Here is a 17,326-nt window from a genome sequence, read left to right as displayed (position 1 = left end):
AAATCTTTTGTCAACCACTTCAGCCATAGTATGCACCCAATCCCTGACGTTTGCCACATGGATACTTGATAAAACCTACTGCTCATCTCCTGAGACAGAACACCCCTCCCTCCCTTCCCCTTCAAAAATAGCACAGAAAATGAAAAGGATTAAAATGTATTTTAATAAGTTGATGCTGCGTTACTGCTTCATTTTCAGAAAAAAACTCCGAAGGTATCAGGAACAAATCAAACATGGTACACCAATAAAAAATAAAGCATAGCATAACTACTTAAGATAGGCAATGCTAAGAGCTACTGTTGGACATTCATCATACAGCAACCCTGTTCCAAGGTTGTTATTAGGCCTATCAAGAAAAGCTGTTAACAGCAACATCAGACACAAAAGGGCCATTCCTGGGTTGTCCTTACCCAAGAAAAAGATGGAGGCAAGTTAACACAAGATTTTTTTTTAAAAGATACACTAAAATGAAAATCTCTAAGAGAAAAATGTCTTCCTTAGGGTATGAAGGGATAATATATGGGGTATAACAGAACCGTATGTATGTTATCTGTGACCTCTGCAGACATTTGCCTGAATTCCCACCTGGGAGTGAATAAAGTAATGGAGGATGTTTGTGGTTTTTGTGGTACATGTGGCAGTGTCTCCGGGGTCGGGAAATTTAAGAATGAGAATGCAAATAGAACAGGATAAACAGAATGGAATGATCAAGATTCATGGGGGCATTAACTGGATCCACTTTGCCATTGCTCCCCACCCCTGGCCTTCAATAATCGAGAGACTTCAGGAATGCACCACACAGACACGATTCAACAATATACCACACAGAAATTATTTAAATATCACCCCTCCCTTGACCTCTGGCCCTAGAGTAGTACAGGCAGGGAAGATCTAACTATTGGGAGGAATCCTAACACTTTTCCAGGGTAGAATTCTGGCTAGTCCAAAAAGGGTCCTTCTCTTAAGGGTTTTGGGAAACTAGACACTGCAATTTTATTAGTATCGGCGACGTTTGTTTGGAGCAAAATCAGCTCCAGGAGCTGCACGGTTGAATGCAGGAGGGGTGCCACCAATTGCCCCTATTCCTTCCATTGCAGCAGCTTGGCCAAAGCGTTCGGTAGTTGGTGGGGTCTTAAAGAGAAAAAGAGAGCAACATTACAAAAATAACCTATGTCCTAAGCTTCCCACCCATCTGTAGTCCCTCCCTTGGAGGCCATTTCCACCCAATTTTTCAAGGCTCCTGATGCTGGGGGTGCCTAATCGTATTTAAAACTCTAGTGGAGCCTAGCTGGCATGGCTCATGCTTGAACAGTGACCTATGAACCAGGAAGTCAGTTAGATTCCTGGTCAAGGCACATGCCTGGGTTGTGGGGCTCCATCCCCATTGTGGGCATGCAGGAGGCAGCCCATCAATGATTCTCTCTCATCTTTCTCTCTCTCTCCCTTCCTGTCTGAAATCAATGAAAAGAAAAAAAAAACAAAACTCTAGTGGATAGTCCGGCCGGAGTACACAGTGGTTAAGTGTTGACCTATGAACCAGGAGGTCACCGTTCAATTCCTAGTCAGGGCACATGCCCAGGTTGTGGGCTCAACCCCGTGTGGGGTGTGCAGGAGGCAGCCAATCGATGAGTCTCTCTCATCATTGATGTATCTCTCTCTCTCTCCTTCTCCCTTCCTGTCTGAAATCAACAAAAAAAATACATTAAAAAAAAAAAACTAGCAGAGATGTCCCTGAAAGGAAGGGTACCTGAATTACGGACCCACCCAACCATCTCACCTTTAACTTTTTATCCCTATTCTTTCTTCTTTTTAATCCCTATTCTTATTAGCTAAGCAATATTACATACTAAATTCCTAAGATGGTTAAGTTCTGATGAACTAGGTACATGGACAAGGGCAGGCCATCACTTTCAAGCAACCTGAAGCCTATCCAGTTTTAACATGTTGATATAAGAACTAAAATCACCTCAGGATTATATGGACCATAAAGTATATTTTGACACTCAAGTTTACTCAGGAGTCCAAAAGAAAGATCTTGAGGTTTCATTGGATAACAGTGGTTCTAATACTGTCATCTGTAGCAAAATCATGGCAGGTCAAGGGAATATGGAAGCAAAGTCCTTTCTCCTCCCATCACCATTCAGGGTTACTATTAAGGCCCTTCAGTTATTACCAATCCCAAGGTTCCATCTGGCATCATAGTGGCAGGTCCTGGAGGAGCTGGGGTACCAGCAGGCACAGGAGCAGGGGGCATGGCACCTCTGTTGTTTATGCCCATAGCACCTAAAGCAGAGTAGTGTGATCAGTACAGGAGAAAGATGCTCCCAGAAATGTGAATACCTTAAATCTGGACTATGTAAAATAAGCTACATAGTTCACAAGAGACAAGACAGGAAAGAAAATCTGATCCATTAATCTCCTGAGTCCTTACCTCCCATAGCCATCTGGCCCATCCGTATCTCCTGCTCTCTCTGAAAAACAAAAAAACACTAAAGACAGTCTAAGACAGAACTGCATTCTCCCACAATCCATTGAAGACCACACACTAAGGAAAGTATAGAGTGATAACACATCCCAAGTACACTGAGACCAAGCTGACGAACACCAACAACAGTTCCTCACAGTGAGTTCAAGATCAGAGCTACTAGGACACAAGTCAGTCGTACAAGAGAGTTATGAAAGGAAAGGGGAAAGACAGTCAATTTTTTTCTATAGCTCCAACCTGTACAACTTTAAGGACAGCAATGGACTAGTCAAGGCTGCTATGGAACTGGATATATCTCATCCTACAGTCACTGAGTATAAACAGCATATACTGGTCCCAGCTTTTCACTTTAAATAGCCCGTGGAGCAAAAAGAGCTCTCCTTCAAACCTTACCTTTCCTTCCTATGAATTATTTCTAAAAGGAGTTTCACAGAATGGAAAAATTGATCATAACCTGGTATGTTGTATAGTCCTAGTGGGCAGACAATTCATGGTGGGTTTGTCATATCACGACTGGACTGGTACATCATGGGCACAAAGGAGATATACCGCATCAGGGAAGGTTCCCTTGAATCCTTCCTGCTGTCTCCGCATCATTTCTTCCTGCTGTCGCCTCATCTCTTCCTCACGGCGCCTGCGCTCTTCCTCCTGCCTACAGAGAGTCACCAAGGTATTTAAGCAGAGGTATTTCAGAACTTAAACCAATTATCTTTTTTTAAAAATATATTTTATTGATTTTTCACAGAGAGGAAGGGAGAAGGATAGAAAGCTAGAAACATCGATGAGAGAGAGACATCGACCAGCTGCCTCCTGCACACCCCCTACCGGGGGATGTGCCCGCAACCAATGTACATGCCCTTGACCGGAATCGAACCTGGGACCTTCCAGTCCGAAGACCGACGCTCTATCCACTGAGCCAAACCGGTTTCGGCTAAGCCAATTATCTTAATAGGGGACTCAGCCAAGAGGATTAAGAGCCTACTGAAGCCCTAGCCAGTTTGGCTCAGTGGATAGAATGTTGGCCTGCGGACTGAAGGGTCCCGCAGGTTTGATTCTGGTCAAGGGCATATGCCTGGATTGTGGGCTCAATTCCCAGTAGGGGGCATGCAAGAGGCAGCTGATCAATGATTCTGTCTCATCATTGATGTTTCTATCTCTCACTCCCTCTCCCTTCCTCTCTGAAATCAATAATATATATATATGTATGTATATGTATATGTATATATATTTTTTAAAAGAGCCAACTGAAAACTATCATAGCTCTCCAGGAAGCTCAATGTTAAATGTGCCCAGTCCTAAAGCAACCCAGATGTGTCCCTTATGGGAAAACGTTCTTTCTCACAGGAGCCTCATGAGATCAGCACTCAGCTATTTTCTCTTTAGTGTAGCCCTGGGTAATTCCCAGAACCACTGGCAGCTGAAACATCTCCCATCCAAAGGGAGAACTTCAGAAACAGCCAGGAAATGTTTGCCAATATATTTACAAATGCATGAGGTAGCTCAGTGGTAGGAAGCAGGAGTGAGACATTGTGAGAGAAAAAAGGGTTGAGAACAGTTACCTGAGCTCCAGTTGCTTTCGTTTTTGCACTTCTTGGTTGTGCAGCTCTTCCATCCTCCGAAGTTCTTCTTGACGCCTCATCAAATCTAGAAAAACAACAGACTTGATTGAGAGTATTCTTCATTCTCCTCAATGGGCCCAATAATTTTCTATAATTAAAGATCCAGAAAGCAAAGGGGATATATAATCCCTCAGTGGCCATCCGAGGTATCCAGATTCCAAAAATACAGCCAAACCTATTATTTGCCACGTCTCCAAGCTCATTTGCCTACCCAAGATCAACAAAATATTTTAGAGGATAAAAGTAGAGGTTTAGGCCTTTCTCTACTGATTAATACTAAGAAACTCTGGAAAAACTTATTTTGTTCTTTTAGTTTTAAGACTTAGAGGCCTATACTCACCCTGCCTCATTAGCATGACCTGGTGCTCATGGCGAGCAGCCTCCATCTCCATCTCCAGTTTCTCACGAGCTTCCTTGATGTTGCGGTCCACTTGGTCCTGCTGCTGTTTCTCCATCTCAATGAGTGCCTTCCAGCGCATGGCATATTCATACTCAAAGGAGCCAGGCTGTGCAAATCTAGGTGGCTGCTCCCTCTCCCTAAAGAGAAGGTTCCTGGGTTACTAAAATTCTAAGATGCCAACTAAGCAATGTATTCCCCCTGAGTGCCAAAATAATGGCTGCTAGTAAATACATATAACAAAGACCTGTCTCTTTTACACATCCCTTTACAAGCTTCCTTAAGAATAGGCAAACAGCTAACAGGGAATCTGTCAGGACAACATACTTGTGAAATTGCTGGTTCTTTATAACCAGCTTCTCTGGAAGTCCTTCTTCATCATCTAACTGGTCCATGGGCTCCACAGTCACAGGTCGAGGAAATCTGGGAAAAAGAAAGATCAAATTATACCCTACACTAGGCTTGCTCTCTACACCTGCCACTGACACATGAACTAGTTTTAGGGGTCAGGACAAGACAAACTTATGAAGAAGTTTTATACCCAGTCCCAAGTAACCAATTCCTTTTAATGGCATTATGTGGAAATGTGTAATCTGGGGTTGATAGGATCAAGTCAGGCTTCAGATCTCTGAATACAGCCTTTAAAAAGATGTTCAGCCTGGCCAGTGTAGCTCCATGGTTGAACATCAACCCATGAACCAAGAGGTCACCAGTTCGATTCCTGGTCAGGGCACATGCCTGGTTTGCAGGCTTGATTCCCCAGTGGGGGTCGTGCGGGAGGCAGCCGATTGATGTTTCTCTTTCTCCATCCCTCTCCCTTCCTCTCTACAATCAATAAAAACATAATTACTTAAGTGCAGCCTAAATATGTATTATCTATAGAACTCCAGACCACAACTTGGGATAAATTCTAAGATGTTGCATGCACAAAACAACTTTTCAGAGTTATAAAACCTCAAAGGGGAGACTTAACACTGATTAAATGACCCACTGAAGGACTGAAAATTTTTAACATAAAAAAATACATATTCTGCCCTAGCTGGTTTGGCTCAGTGGATAGAGCATTGGCCTGTGGACTCAAGGGTCCCGGTTTCAATTACAGTCAAGGGCACATGGGGTACATGCCCGGGTTGCAGGCTCGATCCCCAGTAGGAAGCGTGCAGGAGGCAGCCAATCAATGATTCTCTCTCATCATTGATGTTTCTCTTTCTCCCTATCCCTTCCTCTCTGAAATCAATAAAAATATATTTAAAAAATCCTCACCCAGAGGGTGGGGGTAAAGGGGAGAGATCAACCAAAGGACTTGTGTGCATGCATATGAGCCTAACCAATGATTAAGGACAACAGGGGGGTGGGGGCATGCGTGGAGAGGGGTGTGGGATGGGAATGGGGGGATGAGGACAAATATGTGATACCTTAATCAATAAAGAAATTTAAAACAAAACAAAACAAAACAAAAATCCTCACCCAAGGATATTTTATTTATTTTAGAGAGAGAGGGAGACAGAGAGACAGAAACATTGACGTGAGAACCATTCGACTGCCACCCGCATATGCCCCAACCAGGGAAACCTGCAACATTCTGGTGTACAGGATGATACTCCTATCAACTGAGCCAGGGCTATTAAAGTTTATTTTTTAATCCTCAAACTATACTTGTGTTAATTTAAGATTATGTTAACAACTCTACTAGCCCAGCCAGCGTGTCTCAGTGGTTGAGCATCAACCAGGAGGTCACAGTTCGATCCCCGGCCAGGGCACACGCCCTGGTTGTGGGCTCAATCCCCAGTGTGGGGTGTGCAGGAGGCAGCCGATCAATTATTCTCTCTAATCATTGATGTTTCTATCTCTCTCTCGCCCTTCCTCTCTGAAATCAATAAAAATGAATTAAAAAAACTTACTAGAAAGCTGAACTAGTATGAACAGTATTTAAATGAGCACAGAACAGGGTTTCTAAAGGCTAACTTCCCAGACAACAACGGGCCCTCACTCACGTGGTTAGCAGGAAGGAACCTTCACTGCATCTGTCCAGAGCTTTCCGAGCAGCTGGCTTTCCTGAGAATTCAACAATGCCTTTTCCTGAGGGCCTTCCTCGGTCATCCACAATGACTACGGCCCTCTCCACCTGGCCGAACACAGAAAAAGCTTCCTCCAGCAGTTCGTTGGACACATACTGAGGAAGGTTTCGGACTGTAAGGGATGCACTATGGCAGGCAAAGCGCACACGCAGCTGCTTTCCACGGAGTGGCATGTTGTCCAGCTCTACTTTAGCAATCTCCGCTAGGGTTCGTGTTTCCTAGGAAGCAGAGGAAAGTTAGAATAACTCAGTTTAACAGACCAACTACACAGCTATCAATAGTTTAAAGTAGCACCTGGCTGGCATGGCTCAATGGTTGAGCCTTGACCTATGAACCAGGAAGTCATGGTTCAATTCCTGGTCAGGGCACATGCCCAGGTTGTGGGCTCGATTCCCAGTATGGGGCATGCAGGAGGCAGCCGATCAATGATTCTCTCTCATCATTGATGTTTCTCTCTCTCAAATCAATTAAATATATTTTTAAAAGATTCTAAAGTAGCATAGCTCAATACAAAATACCTAAAAAAAAAAAAAAAAAAAAGAGCTTGGCCCTAGGTGGTTTGGCTCAGTGGATTGAACATCAACCCATGATTCTGGTCAAGGACATGTACCTTGGTTGCAGGCTCGATTCCTGGCCCTGGTCAGGGCATATATGGGAGGCAACCAATTGATGTCTCACATCAATGTTTCTCTCTCTGTCTCTCCCCATCCCTTTCACTCTCTCTAAAAATCAATGGAAAAACATTCTCGGGTGAGGATCAACACACACACAAATAAAAAACCAACAACAGCCCTAACCAGTTTGGCTCAGTGGATAGAGCGTCGGCCTGCGGACTGAAAGGTCCCAGGTTCGATTCCGATCAAGGGCATGTACCAGGGTTGTGGGCACATCCCCAGTGGGAGGTGTGCAGGAGGCAGCTGATCGATGTTTCTCTCTCATCCATGTTTCTAACTCTCTATTCCTCTTCCTTCCTCTCTGTAAAAAATCAATAAAATATATTTAAAAAAACAAACAAAGAAAAAACAACAGCCCTGACCAGTTTGGCTCAGTGGATGGAACGCTGGCCTGTGGACTGAAGGGTCCCGGGTTCGGTTCCGGTCAAGGGCATGTACCTTGGTTGCGGGCACATCCCCAGTGGGGGGTGTGCAGGAGGCAGCTGATCGATCTTTCTCTCTCATAGATGTTTCTAACTCTTTATACCTCTCCCTTCCTCTCTGAAAAAGAATCAATAAAATATACACTGAGTGGCCAGATTATTATGATCTCTGAACGCATAATATCCTATATAATAAAAGTGTGTATCCTATATAATAAAAGGCTAATATGCAAATTGTCCCCTTGACCAGGAGTTCGACCAGCAGGCAGGCCAGCCAACCGCCCATGTCCCCTTCCCCTGGCCAGGCTGGCCGGACCCCACCCATGCATGAATTCATGCACCGGGCCTCTAACATACACACACACACACACACACATATGAAATTTGTGCAAGGGGCTTGGCCCTTGCAGCCCCAGCTTCATCCGGAAGGTCGTTCTGCTGTTCAATCTAATTAGCATATTGGCTCTTTATTATATAGGATACACACACACTGAGTGGCTAGATTATTATGCATTCAGAGATCATAATAATCTGGCCACTCGGTGTATACTTTAAAAAAAAAACCAACAACAAAAAAACAAGGAGCTTGACAACAGCATATAAAGAAGCATGGATAGAACTGAAATAATGGAATTGTGTTTCAGATCACTCTTTGGTTAGCCTAACTGTTTTTTTTTTTAATCTGGTTTATTCTCCTAACTGTTCTTATGGCCCTGAAAAACCAATTGGAAATCCTAAAAGGTAGTAACACTTACATGGTTATCAGTATCACAGGTTATTCTCCCAAGGGTAACATATCATATAGACAACAATGATCAGCATAAAACCTACCCTTACAATACAGTAGTGCTAGAATATTTAAATTTCAGCTAACTACAAACAACTTAACCAGAATCTCTTATGTCCTCCAAGAGACCTCTTTAGAACCACAAACCTTGATTGGACTCCCTTCATATTACTAAAGAGGAATCTGAGCCCCAGAGAAAATGACTTGCCTATATAGTCTTGAGTGAGTGGTACACCTGGAAGGAATACTAGTTCTGATCACATCAAGTTCCTCATTTATGGAGATAAATAAAAATATATATATTAAAAATAAAATTTAAAAAATAATTAAGATAATAAATTTTATCTTATGTGTATTTTAGCACAATTAAATTTTTAAAAATATATACAGCCCTGACCGATGTGGCTCAGTTGGTTTAGCATCATCCAGTGCACTGAAAGGTTGCCAGTTTGATTCCCGGTCAGGACACATGCCCAGGTTGCTGGTTGGATCCGCGGTCAGGGTGTGTGTGGGAGGCAACTGACCGATGTTTCTCTCTCCCTCCCTTCCACTCTCTTTCAAACCCAATAAAAGCAATATTTTTAAGAAATCTATGAGGAAAAATTTTTAAATCTGCATTTTTTGTCCTATTCCATTAACTACAACTACAAGCTTTTAGCAGACCATCTGAGAATTATTTATTGCCTTATTTTCCATATCCATCACTCCCCAGCTTCCGCACCTTTGTTCTATAAACCTACAGTTGCTTACCAAGCGGATAAAGCCAAAGCCCTTATCCTTATGAATGAAGACTTCGCCTGCCTTCCCATATTTCTCAAATAGTTTCCTCATTTCCTCCTCAGTGATGTCAGGAGGAAGATTGCCCACAAAGAGCCGGCTACGTTGGGTGAAGGTCTTCTCTCCTGGTTTCCTAAAATTCTTCAGGTCAATAGTCAAGCCTTCATCTGAGAGAAGACAAGAGATTTACAGTCATTCTCAAACAGCTACAACTACTGCTATATTAGGAAACCTAATTGCTATAGAAAAGCCAAACACCATTTCCCAATGCAATCTATCCATTAACCACTTATCACTAAATTGCACCTCAGAATATGAAAGCAGTATGCAGAGAGTGGGGCGGGTACTGTGGGCCAGGAGCCAACTAGGACTAAATCAAAGGCAGAAAGACAATACAGGAGCTATTGGCCAAAGAGAAAATTAAGCAAGTCAAGGAACTCTATGTAAGAAGGGACAGATTTTTGAAGTATAAAGCACAGTTGTTCCATTTCCCAATCTCACTCATCTTCATAACCTTACAGTTCCCATTTTCTCAGGCTTGGGGGGGGGTAACATAATAAAAAGAAATGAGTTGGGCCCTAGCCAGTTTGGCTCAGTGGATAGAGGGTCAGCCTGTGGCCTGAAGGGTCCTGGGTTTTATTCTGGTCAAAGGCACATGCCTGGGTTGTGGGCTTGATCCCCAGTAGGGGGCATGCAGGAGGCAGCCAATCAATGATTCTCCTTCATCATTGATGTTTCTATCTCTCCCTTTCCCTTCCTCTCTGAAATCAATAAAAATATATCTTAAAAAAATGAGTTAGGAAAAAGTATTCTTGCCCTGACCGGTTTGGCTCAGTGGATAGAGCGTCGGCCTGTGGACTAAAAGGTCCCAGGTTCGATTCCAGTCAAGGGCATGTACCTGGGTTGCGGGCACATCCCCAGTGGGAGGTGTGCAGGAGGCAGCTGATCGATGTTTCTCTCTCATCGATGTTTCTAACTCTCTATCCCTCTCCCTTCCTCTCTGTAAAAAATCAATAAAATATATTTTTTTAAAAAAAGAAAAAGTATTCTTTGTAGAAATCTCAGGAAATTAAAAAGGTTTGAAGTAGGTTCTAGTCTCCCCCGCAACCGCCCCCGCCCCCCGTCGCCCAAAACCATTTAGTCCCTCTATGCCCTTTCCCACCTCCACCCTCTGCCACAATCATCATATCGTTGTCCATGTTTGTGAGCCCCTCCCCCCTTTTAGGTTCTAGTCTTAGAGGCACACAAATAGGCGTTCAAAGTTTGCTGAACAAATGGAAACATACCTTTAAAGACTTTTCACTGATTATAAGTGGGCTGGCACAGGCCCCAGGCTAAAAGTGTAATAATACTCAGTACCAGACTACTTCTCCATTAAGTCTTAAAGACTTGTTCTATATGTTCCCTAAGTATCAGTCATCTGATTACCTCTAGGAAACCAAGCTTTGAGGCAAAACATGCAGACATCTGTTTAGCCAACACAGCAAAGCAACCTAGACTCAACTGCTATCCCTACATGCCTGCTTTTTGGTTTCAGAGAATCAGCCTTTTTCTATCTTAAATATTAAGAGGTAAATAGAACAAAGACCTATTCCTTTATAATCCCAAAAGACTAATCTAAAAATCAAGAACCCAGCCCTAGCCGGTTTGGCTCAGTGGATAGAGAGTCAGCCTGTGTGGACTGAAGGGTCTTGGTTCAATTCCGGTCAAGAGCACATGCCTGGGTTGCAGGCTCGATCCCTAGTAAGGGGCATGCAGGAGGCAGCTGATCAATGATTCTCTCTCATCCTTGATGCTTCTATCTCTCACTCTCTCCTTCCCTCTCTGAAATCAATAAAAATATATTTTAAAAAAATCAAGACCCCATTCCTAAGAGGGAACCTATCTCGACCCCATTACTTAGCATGCACTCACTTTGGCTGCTGGCTTGTTGTCCATTTGCAGGTACTGCTGGCGGCGGTGGCTGCTGCTGTTGCTGCTGGTGGTGCTGCTGGTGGTGATGCTGATGATGCTTTCTTGGAGCATGGTTTTGCTTCTCCAAGTTAAAGGTTTTATTGCTCTGCATTTTTTTGTACCCTAAGAAGAAAATGTGGACAGTCAAATACATTCACAGTGCTAAGAATGCAGTCACCTTCCTGATGACTCATACTGTATGTCATCAATCATCGTTGGTATCCTGACTTTTGCCAGATCTTAACAACTGGTTATTTTGAACAAGTATGGCAAAGGAATACAATTCAGAAATATAAAACAACCAGGCATTAGCAGTTACGTTGCACACAGAAACTGGACAAGAATCAGACAAGAACAGCTTGCACTAGAATGACCTGAGGAATCTTCTAGTTCAATAATTTTACACATAATAGGAAACTACTTTTCCAAACAGATCTACCCCTTAACTGTTAGCCCTATCATAAAATTATTAAAGCACATTTTAAAAACACGACGACTGCCCTAGCCAGTTTGGGCTACAGGGGCTGCAGTGGGAAGGGCCGGGTGGGGGCATGAAGGATGGGCCAAGACCCACCTCTATGCCCACTGCAGCGTCAAGGCCCACAGTTCCTTTCAAGGTGCACGAAGTCATGCACTGGGCCCCTAGTATAAACATAAAATGTTAAATTCTGTCATCTAAAAATTAAAATAAGATTAAAAGAAAACAAAATGAAAATTTCCGGCATAATCCAGAAATTGGCAATTGGTGGTTTTAAACTGACATCCAAGGACAGTTCTTTAATGAAATAAAAGGGCAAAGTCAATTCTAAACACAAGACCCTCTAGTCAGAATTTAGCTGAAGATACAAAGAAAGACCTTATGGTGAATACATTATATGATTCCTTTAAAACAGTGCAAGCTATATTTTAGATGAAGAAAATAACTGTTAATTTTTGGATAATGGACATTTAAGAATACTTTTATGTGTATAAAAATCCTTAATATATTTTGTATCATATCCCACCAAAACTGGGAACATCATTGCAATTATGAAATACTATATCCAAAAGTTGTTTCATAAGACAATAGGTAACAAGAACTATCAAGATGTTCATATTCTTTAACTCAGGAATTCTGTTCCTAGAAATTCATCCTAAGAATATAATATTTTAAAATTTAAAAATCACACCCATGAAATATTCACTGCAATGGCCTTTATGGACAATAAAAATGGTAAATAATAAAAATGACTTACATATCCAAAATCAGAGGCCTAGTTTTTATTTTTTATTTTATTATTTATTTTTTTGAGGCCTAGTTTTTAATTATGATACATCTATACAATGGAACATTACACAGTATTAAAAATTATGAAGACCATGTAAGCATGAAAAATGTTGATACTTTAAGAGGGAAAGGGTTTTTTAAATTCATAAATGTAGACAAGGAACAGAAGGTAGGCAAAAATAAAAATTGTCCTGCTTGTTATAGGTTATTGATGATTTTTTTACTATTATTTCTTTTTTACTAAATCAATCATTCAACAAATAAATATTCACTGAATGCCAACTATTTGCTAGGCACTATTCTAGGTGATTGGGATGTATTAATGAACAAAGCAAATATTCTTGCCTTCTGGGTCCTTTCCTTCTAGTGAGAAGACAAAACAATATACATAATAATTTTATCACATAGTAGTTAAGAAGAGGTGTTACTGGAAAATAAAAAAGGGGGGGGGGAGAAAGAGTTATGGGAGTGGAAGGTAGTAATTTTAAATAGAGCTGTGAGGAAAAATGTCACTGAAAAGTTGACATTTAAGCCCAGACTTGAATTTTCTCATTTATGTCAGTTCATCAGTTTTGTTTCTCATTAATAAGGCACCTACCACAAAATACATCTTTGTTATAAAAAACTCAGAAATAAAAATCCAAAGACCCAGCACTAAAAAATAGTCACTGTTAACATTTTGGTATACCCTCCTAGTCACTGATTTATATATTTGTAGGTACTCTAAATAGGATATGATAAAAATTATTTTATAATGCCTTTTCTACTTTACAACACATATCTAACAGTTTTCATGTTACTAAATCTTCTACATTGTTAATGCACAGTATTCAGCTGTCAACCAAGCCACTGTAGTGTTGGACACGGGTTGTTTCTAATTTTTCACCATTATAAACAATGCTCAAGCTAAATCTTGGGGCATAGCCCTGAGTAAATATTCCTCTCACAATTTCCATTTTTGATTCTTTAGCTTTCAGAAAATAATTATCAGTTCAATGACTATAATCATAATGCACCATTGTATGTTCAGGTTTTCCTCATCTCTATAGTGAACATAATTATAATTTTTAACAGCTACATAAAGCCCATATGGATTTACTAAACTACTCTCTACTATGAGACATTTAGGTTGTTTTCAATATTTTCCTATTATAACACTTCAGTAAATATCTTTGTGCTTGTAGCTTTCTGCTTAATTATTTCCTTAGGATAAAAATAGTATAACCGAATCTGTGACTCTTGCCACATAGTGCAGCACTGTTTTCTCAAAAAATTGTAATAACTTTAAATGCTATGAATAGGTGTAACAGTTTCACAGCAAATAGGTTCAGATTGCAGTCACCTCGGTTGCAGGCTAGCCTCCAACCCATCAGGGGGCGTGCGGGAGGCACCAGTAGATGTGTCTCTCTCATATCAATGTTTCTCTCCCCCAACCCCTTCCACTCTCTCTAAGAATCAATGGGAAAAAAAATATCCTGGGGGAGGGGGGATTAGCAAAAAAAAATAAAAATTTAAAAAATTAAGAAAAAAGAAATCATTATTTTAAAATAAGATATATATAAAAGAAATAAAAGCATATAAAATTTAAAATCTACCCCAGCAACAGTTGGGAGCAGGTTTAAGTTGGGCATTAGAATCAAATATTTTCCTATTTGATACTTTTTTACACAGATACTTTTTTTTAAGAGTCCCAGCTATTAAACATCTCCCTTCCCTGACCTCAAAAGTGGCCTACAACAGAAACTTGAATGATTTTCACAGCCATTTCTTCAACTAGGTCTTATCTCTTGCTAGAGCCCAAGGACCCTCTTTTCCTCCAGCCTTTAACTAAGGCCCTAGCCTCAGTACCTTGCATCCCATTAAGGAATCTACAATTTATAATTTACATGTTAATAGAAATCCTTAGAGATCCATTCAAAACTGAAATATTAAAAACTCTTATCTTTACGTCTTACCCACACCTCATCATTCCATTTCAAAAGGCCACTTTACAACTTTTTAATAGAAATGGCCTACCTTTTTGAGGATAAAGTGCTAAGATGTTCTAGACCATTTAAGATTACTTCAAGGGAGGTTATTTTATTTATTTAAAAAATTCTTTATTGTCGAAAGCATAACACGTCTCTTTCCCCCTCATTGACCTCTCTCAGCCCACTCCCATCCCCCAACACAGGCCCTCACTCCGCTACTGTCAGTATCTATTGGTTATGCTTATATGCATGCATACAAGTCCTTTGGTTGAACTCTTACCCCCCTCTCTCTCCCCTGCCTTCCCTCTGAGGTTTGACAGTCTGTTCCATGCTTCTATGTCTCTGGATCTATTTTTGTTCATCAGTTTATGTAGTTCAAGGGGAGGTTATTTTTTATTTTAGAAAGTATAGCGTGGCAGTTAAGGTGGTAATACAAAATATTGATCAACCATTATGTCAGGTACTGTGCTAAGTCTGCATTATCTCCTTTAGTAATCACAATTATTATTATTCTGGATAAGAAAAATGATGCCCATCCAAGGTCACACAGTGTGATGGAGCATGGAGTGGAGAATCCCATACTCATCTCTATACTACAGGCTTTGTAATTACTCATTTCAATTTCAGAGTTCCAAACTAGCCATGTTACCTAACTTGAGCCTTAATTTCCTCACCTGTAAGATGGGGATAACAATACCTACTTTATAGGGCTGGTTATTTTAAGGACTAAGTGAGGTAATGTACATAGCAGACACTTGTTCCTGCTGGAAGCCACTACCCTTATTTCTACATATGGTAGGTGCTTCAATTAGACAAATGTCACTAATTACATTCTACCTCCACTCTTCTGGATTCTAGCAAAAATCACTTGTATAACCTAATTCCCTACCTTTGTGTTTTTAAATAAATGTCTCCATAATGCTCATCTTTATAATCTTCCCTTTCTGTTTGTTCTTTCCCAAGCAGGCATTCAATGAAGACTACGTAATATTGTATAAATCCCTTAAAACAGTGCCCACAGAGTAGCTAAGTACTCAGTAAGTATTGTTCCTATCACCTACTTCTGATGATGACTACCAATATAATTTGGAAATATGTGCAGAAATCACTGTCCCCTAACCATGGGGCCTCTGAGAAGAAAACAAAGTACAAAGATCAGCAGCAAGGATTTCTATCTGCAAGACTAACCTTGATGAAGGACTTGCTTGAGAAAATATGTATTGCTGATTTAGAAAGACTGGGGCTACTGAGCATGAGGTACAATTGCACAAGTGTTTAGATACAGGACCAAGTACATTACTGTATCACATATCTGAAAACTAAGTAAATGTCCCCTTAATTTTCAGGATAAGGATCAACTTTTTAAGTGGAAACATTCGGAAAATCTGGTTAAAATCTACCAGACCAAATGGCCGCCTGGATCTGGACCAGCCTGAAAGCTGTACAAAGCACTAACATGGTAAGGTCCTTTTTTATTTTCTAAGAGTTTGTTAGGACCTTTCATTTGATAACAAAGAAAGTATAAATCAAACCAGTGTACTCCGAATAGAACTGACAGATTTATCAAATAAAAATACACAACAGAGTAAAATTTGAATTTACGATTAGAAAGGAATGATTTCTTTGTGTGTAAGTCCCATGAAACGTATACTAAAAAAATAATTCGTTGTATGTGTCAAATTCAAATTTAACAGGGCGTCCTATATTTTATCTGGCTACCCTACACCTACCTCAACCTAGATTTAAGATAGCAAAGTGCCTCCCAGTCTTCTCTAACCTTGACTTCTCTGTTAAGAACACAAAGAAAGGTGTCACCTTACGACAATCGTTTCTCCGAGTGGAAAATAGCCGATAAAAAAATCCATAAAATTAAGTTTCATTTTTTAAAAGTGATGCTACACGTGGGTTGAGCAGCTAGGCAACAAGACTAAAAGTAAGGGCATACAGGAACCTGAGGACGAAAGCGGAGGGGTCTGGACGAACAGATGAACTTCCCAGCTAAGAGTTCTGACAAAGAAACATCGCTCGGGGTGCCCCAGTTGCTCATTCAGAATTCATGGCCTCGCGAAGCCGAAGGGAGGAGCGCCCTACAAAGCGCCTCCTCCTCCTGCCGCGACTCCAAGGCTCTGGGATGATAGACCCCACACCCTCAGGCCCAGGAACTTATTGACAGCGCTAAGATTCCAGGCCACGTCGCACAAAGAAAGGCAGCGGGAGAGGAAGCGGGAGTCAGGTTTGAATGCGATGCCCGCCCCCCCCCCCGCGCGGGTGGGCTGGGAAGCCAGTGGGATGGCGGGCACAAGGCCTCAAGGGGCCTTGGAAAGGGCCAACCTCCCTCCAAACCGAGCCTTGCCCTAGCCTCTTCCTTCACCGATTGTCGCGAGAAATCATATTCCCCTCTCACAGGAGAACTAAGTCGTCCCCAAACTCACCCTCTACCGACTGTTCGCTCCTCAAAGTAACGGCGACGCTACACGGCCTCTACCGTCCCAAGAAAAGAGCGCGCGACCGCCGGAAACGCAACGACGGAGCTCGGTGCCTCCCCAGGGGTACAAAGTGGCATTCTTGATTGGTTATCTGAACTGCCAATCAAGATTCTTCTTCAGAGGCGGAATCAGTTTTCCGCCATTTCTACGATCCTATTGGCTGACGAATGCGAAAGACTTGGGTTCGTGTGAACGACGGATGGGGACAAAGAGCGAGGCTTTGTACCTAATGCGCATGCGCTAGTTTCGTCCGCTAGAGACCCAAAAGGAAGGGGGAGAGGGCGGATGGAGGCTCGGAAGGCGAAACGTAAACCAGCTAACGGAAAGACTGGAAGACCAAATGATTGCGAGGGGGGAGAGGGAGAAAAGGAGGAGAGAGGAAAATGGAAAGAGAGAGAGAAGGGAAGGAAA

General features: G+C 41.6%; 1 protein-coding gene across 1 annotated transcript; it reads right to left on the bottom strand.

The window, feature by feature from the left end:
* Positions 1-144: 144 nt before the first annotated feature.
* On the bottom strand, positions 145-16,936 carry NONO (non-POU domain containing octamer binding). The gene is made up of 11 exons (XM_054717975.1): positions 16,862-16,936; positions 11,154-11,315; positions 9,213-9,406; positions 6,496-6,797; positions 4,829-4,924; positions 4,445-4,641; positions 4,045-4,129; positions 3,035-3,137; positions 2,432-2,471; positions 2,174-2,283; positions 145-1,131 (listed from the first exon to the last, which is right to left on the bottom strand). The coding sequence occupies exons 2-11, from the start codon at positions 11,302-11,304 to the stop codon at positions 997-999; spliced, it is 1,413 nt and encodes a 470-aa protein (XP_054573950.1). The 5' UTR covers positions 11,305-11,315; positions 16,862-16,936; the 3' UTR covers positions 145-996.
* Between the last annotated feature and the right edge of the window lie 390 nt (positions 16,937-17,326).

The sequence above is a fragment of the Eptesicus fuscus genome, chromosome 1 (genome assembly GCF_027574615.1).
Source record: "Eptesicus fuscus isolate TK198812 chromosome 1, DD_ASM_mEF_20220401, whole genome shotgun sequence".
Classification (NCBI taxonomy): Eukaryota; Metazoa; Chordata; class Mammalia; order Chiroptera; family Vespertilionidae; genus Eptesicus; species Eptesicus fuscus.
The sequence above is the reverse complement of the archived record's forward strand: the minus strand, read 5'-3'. Positions and strand labels throughout refer to the sequence as shown.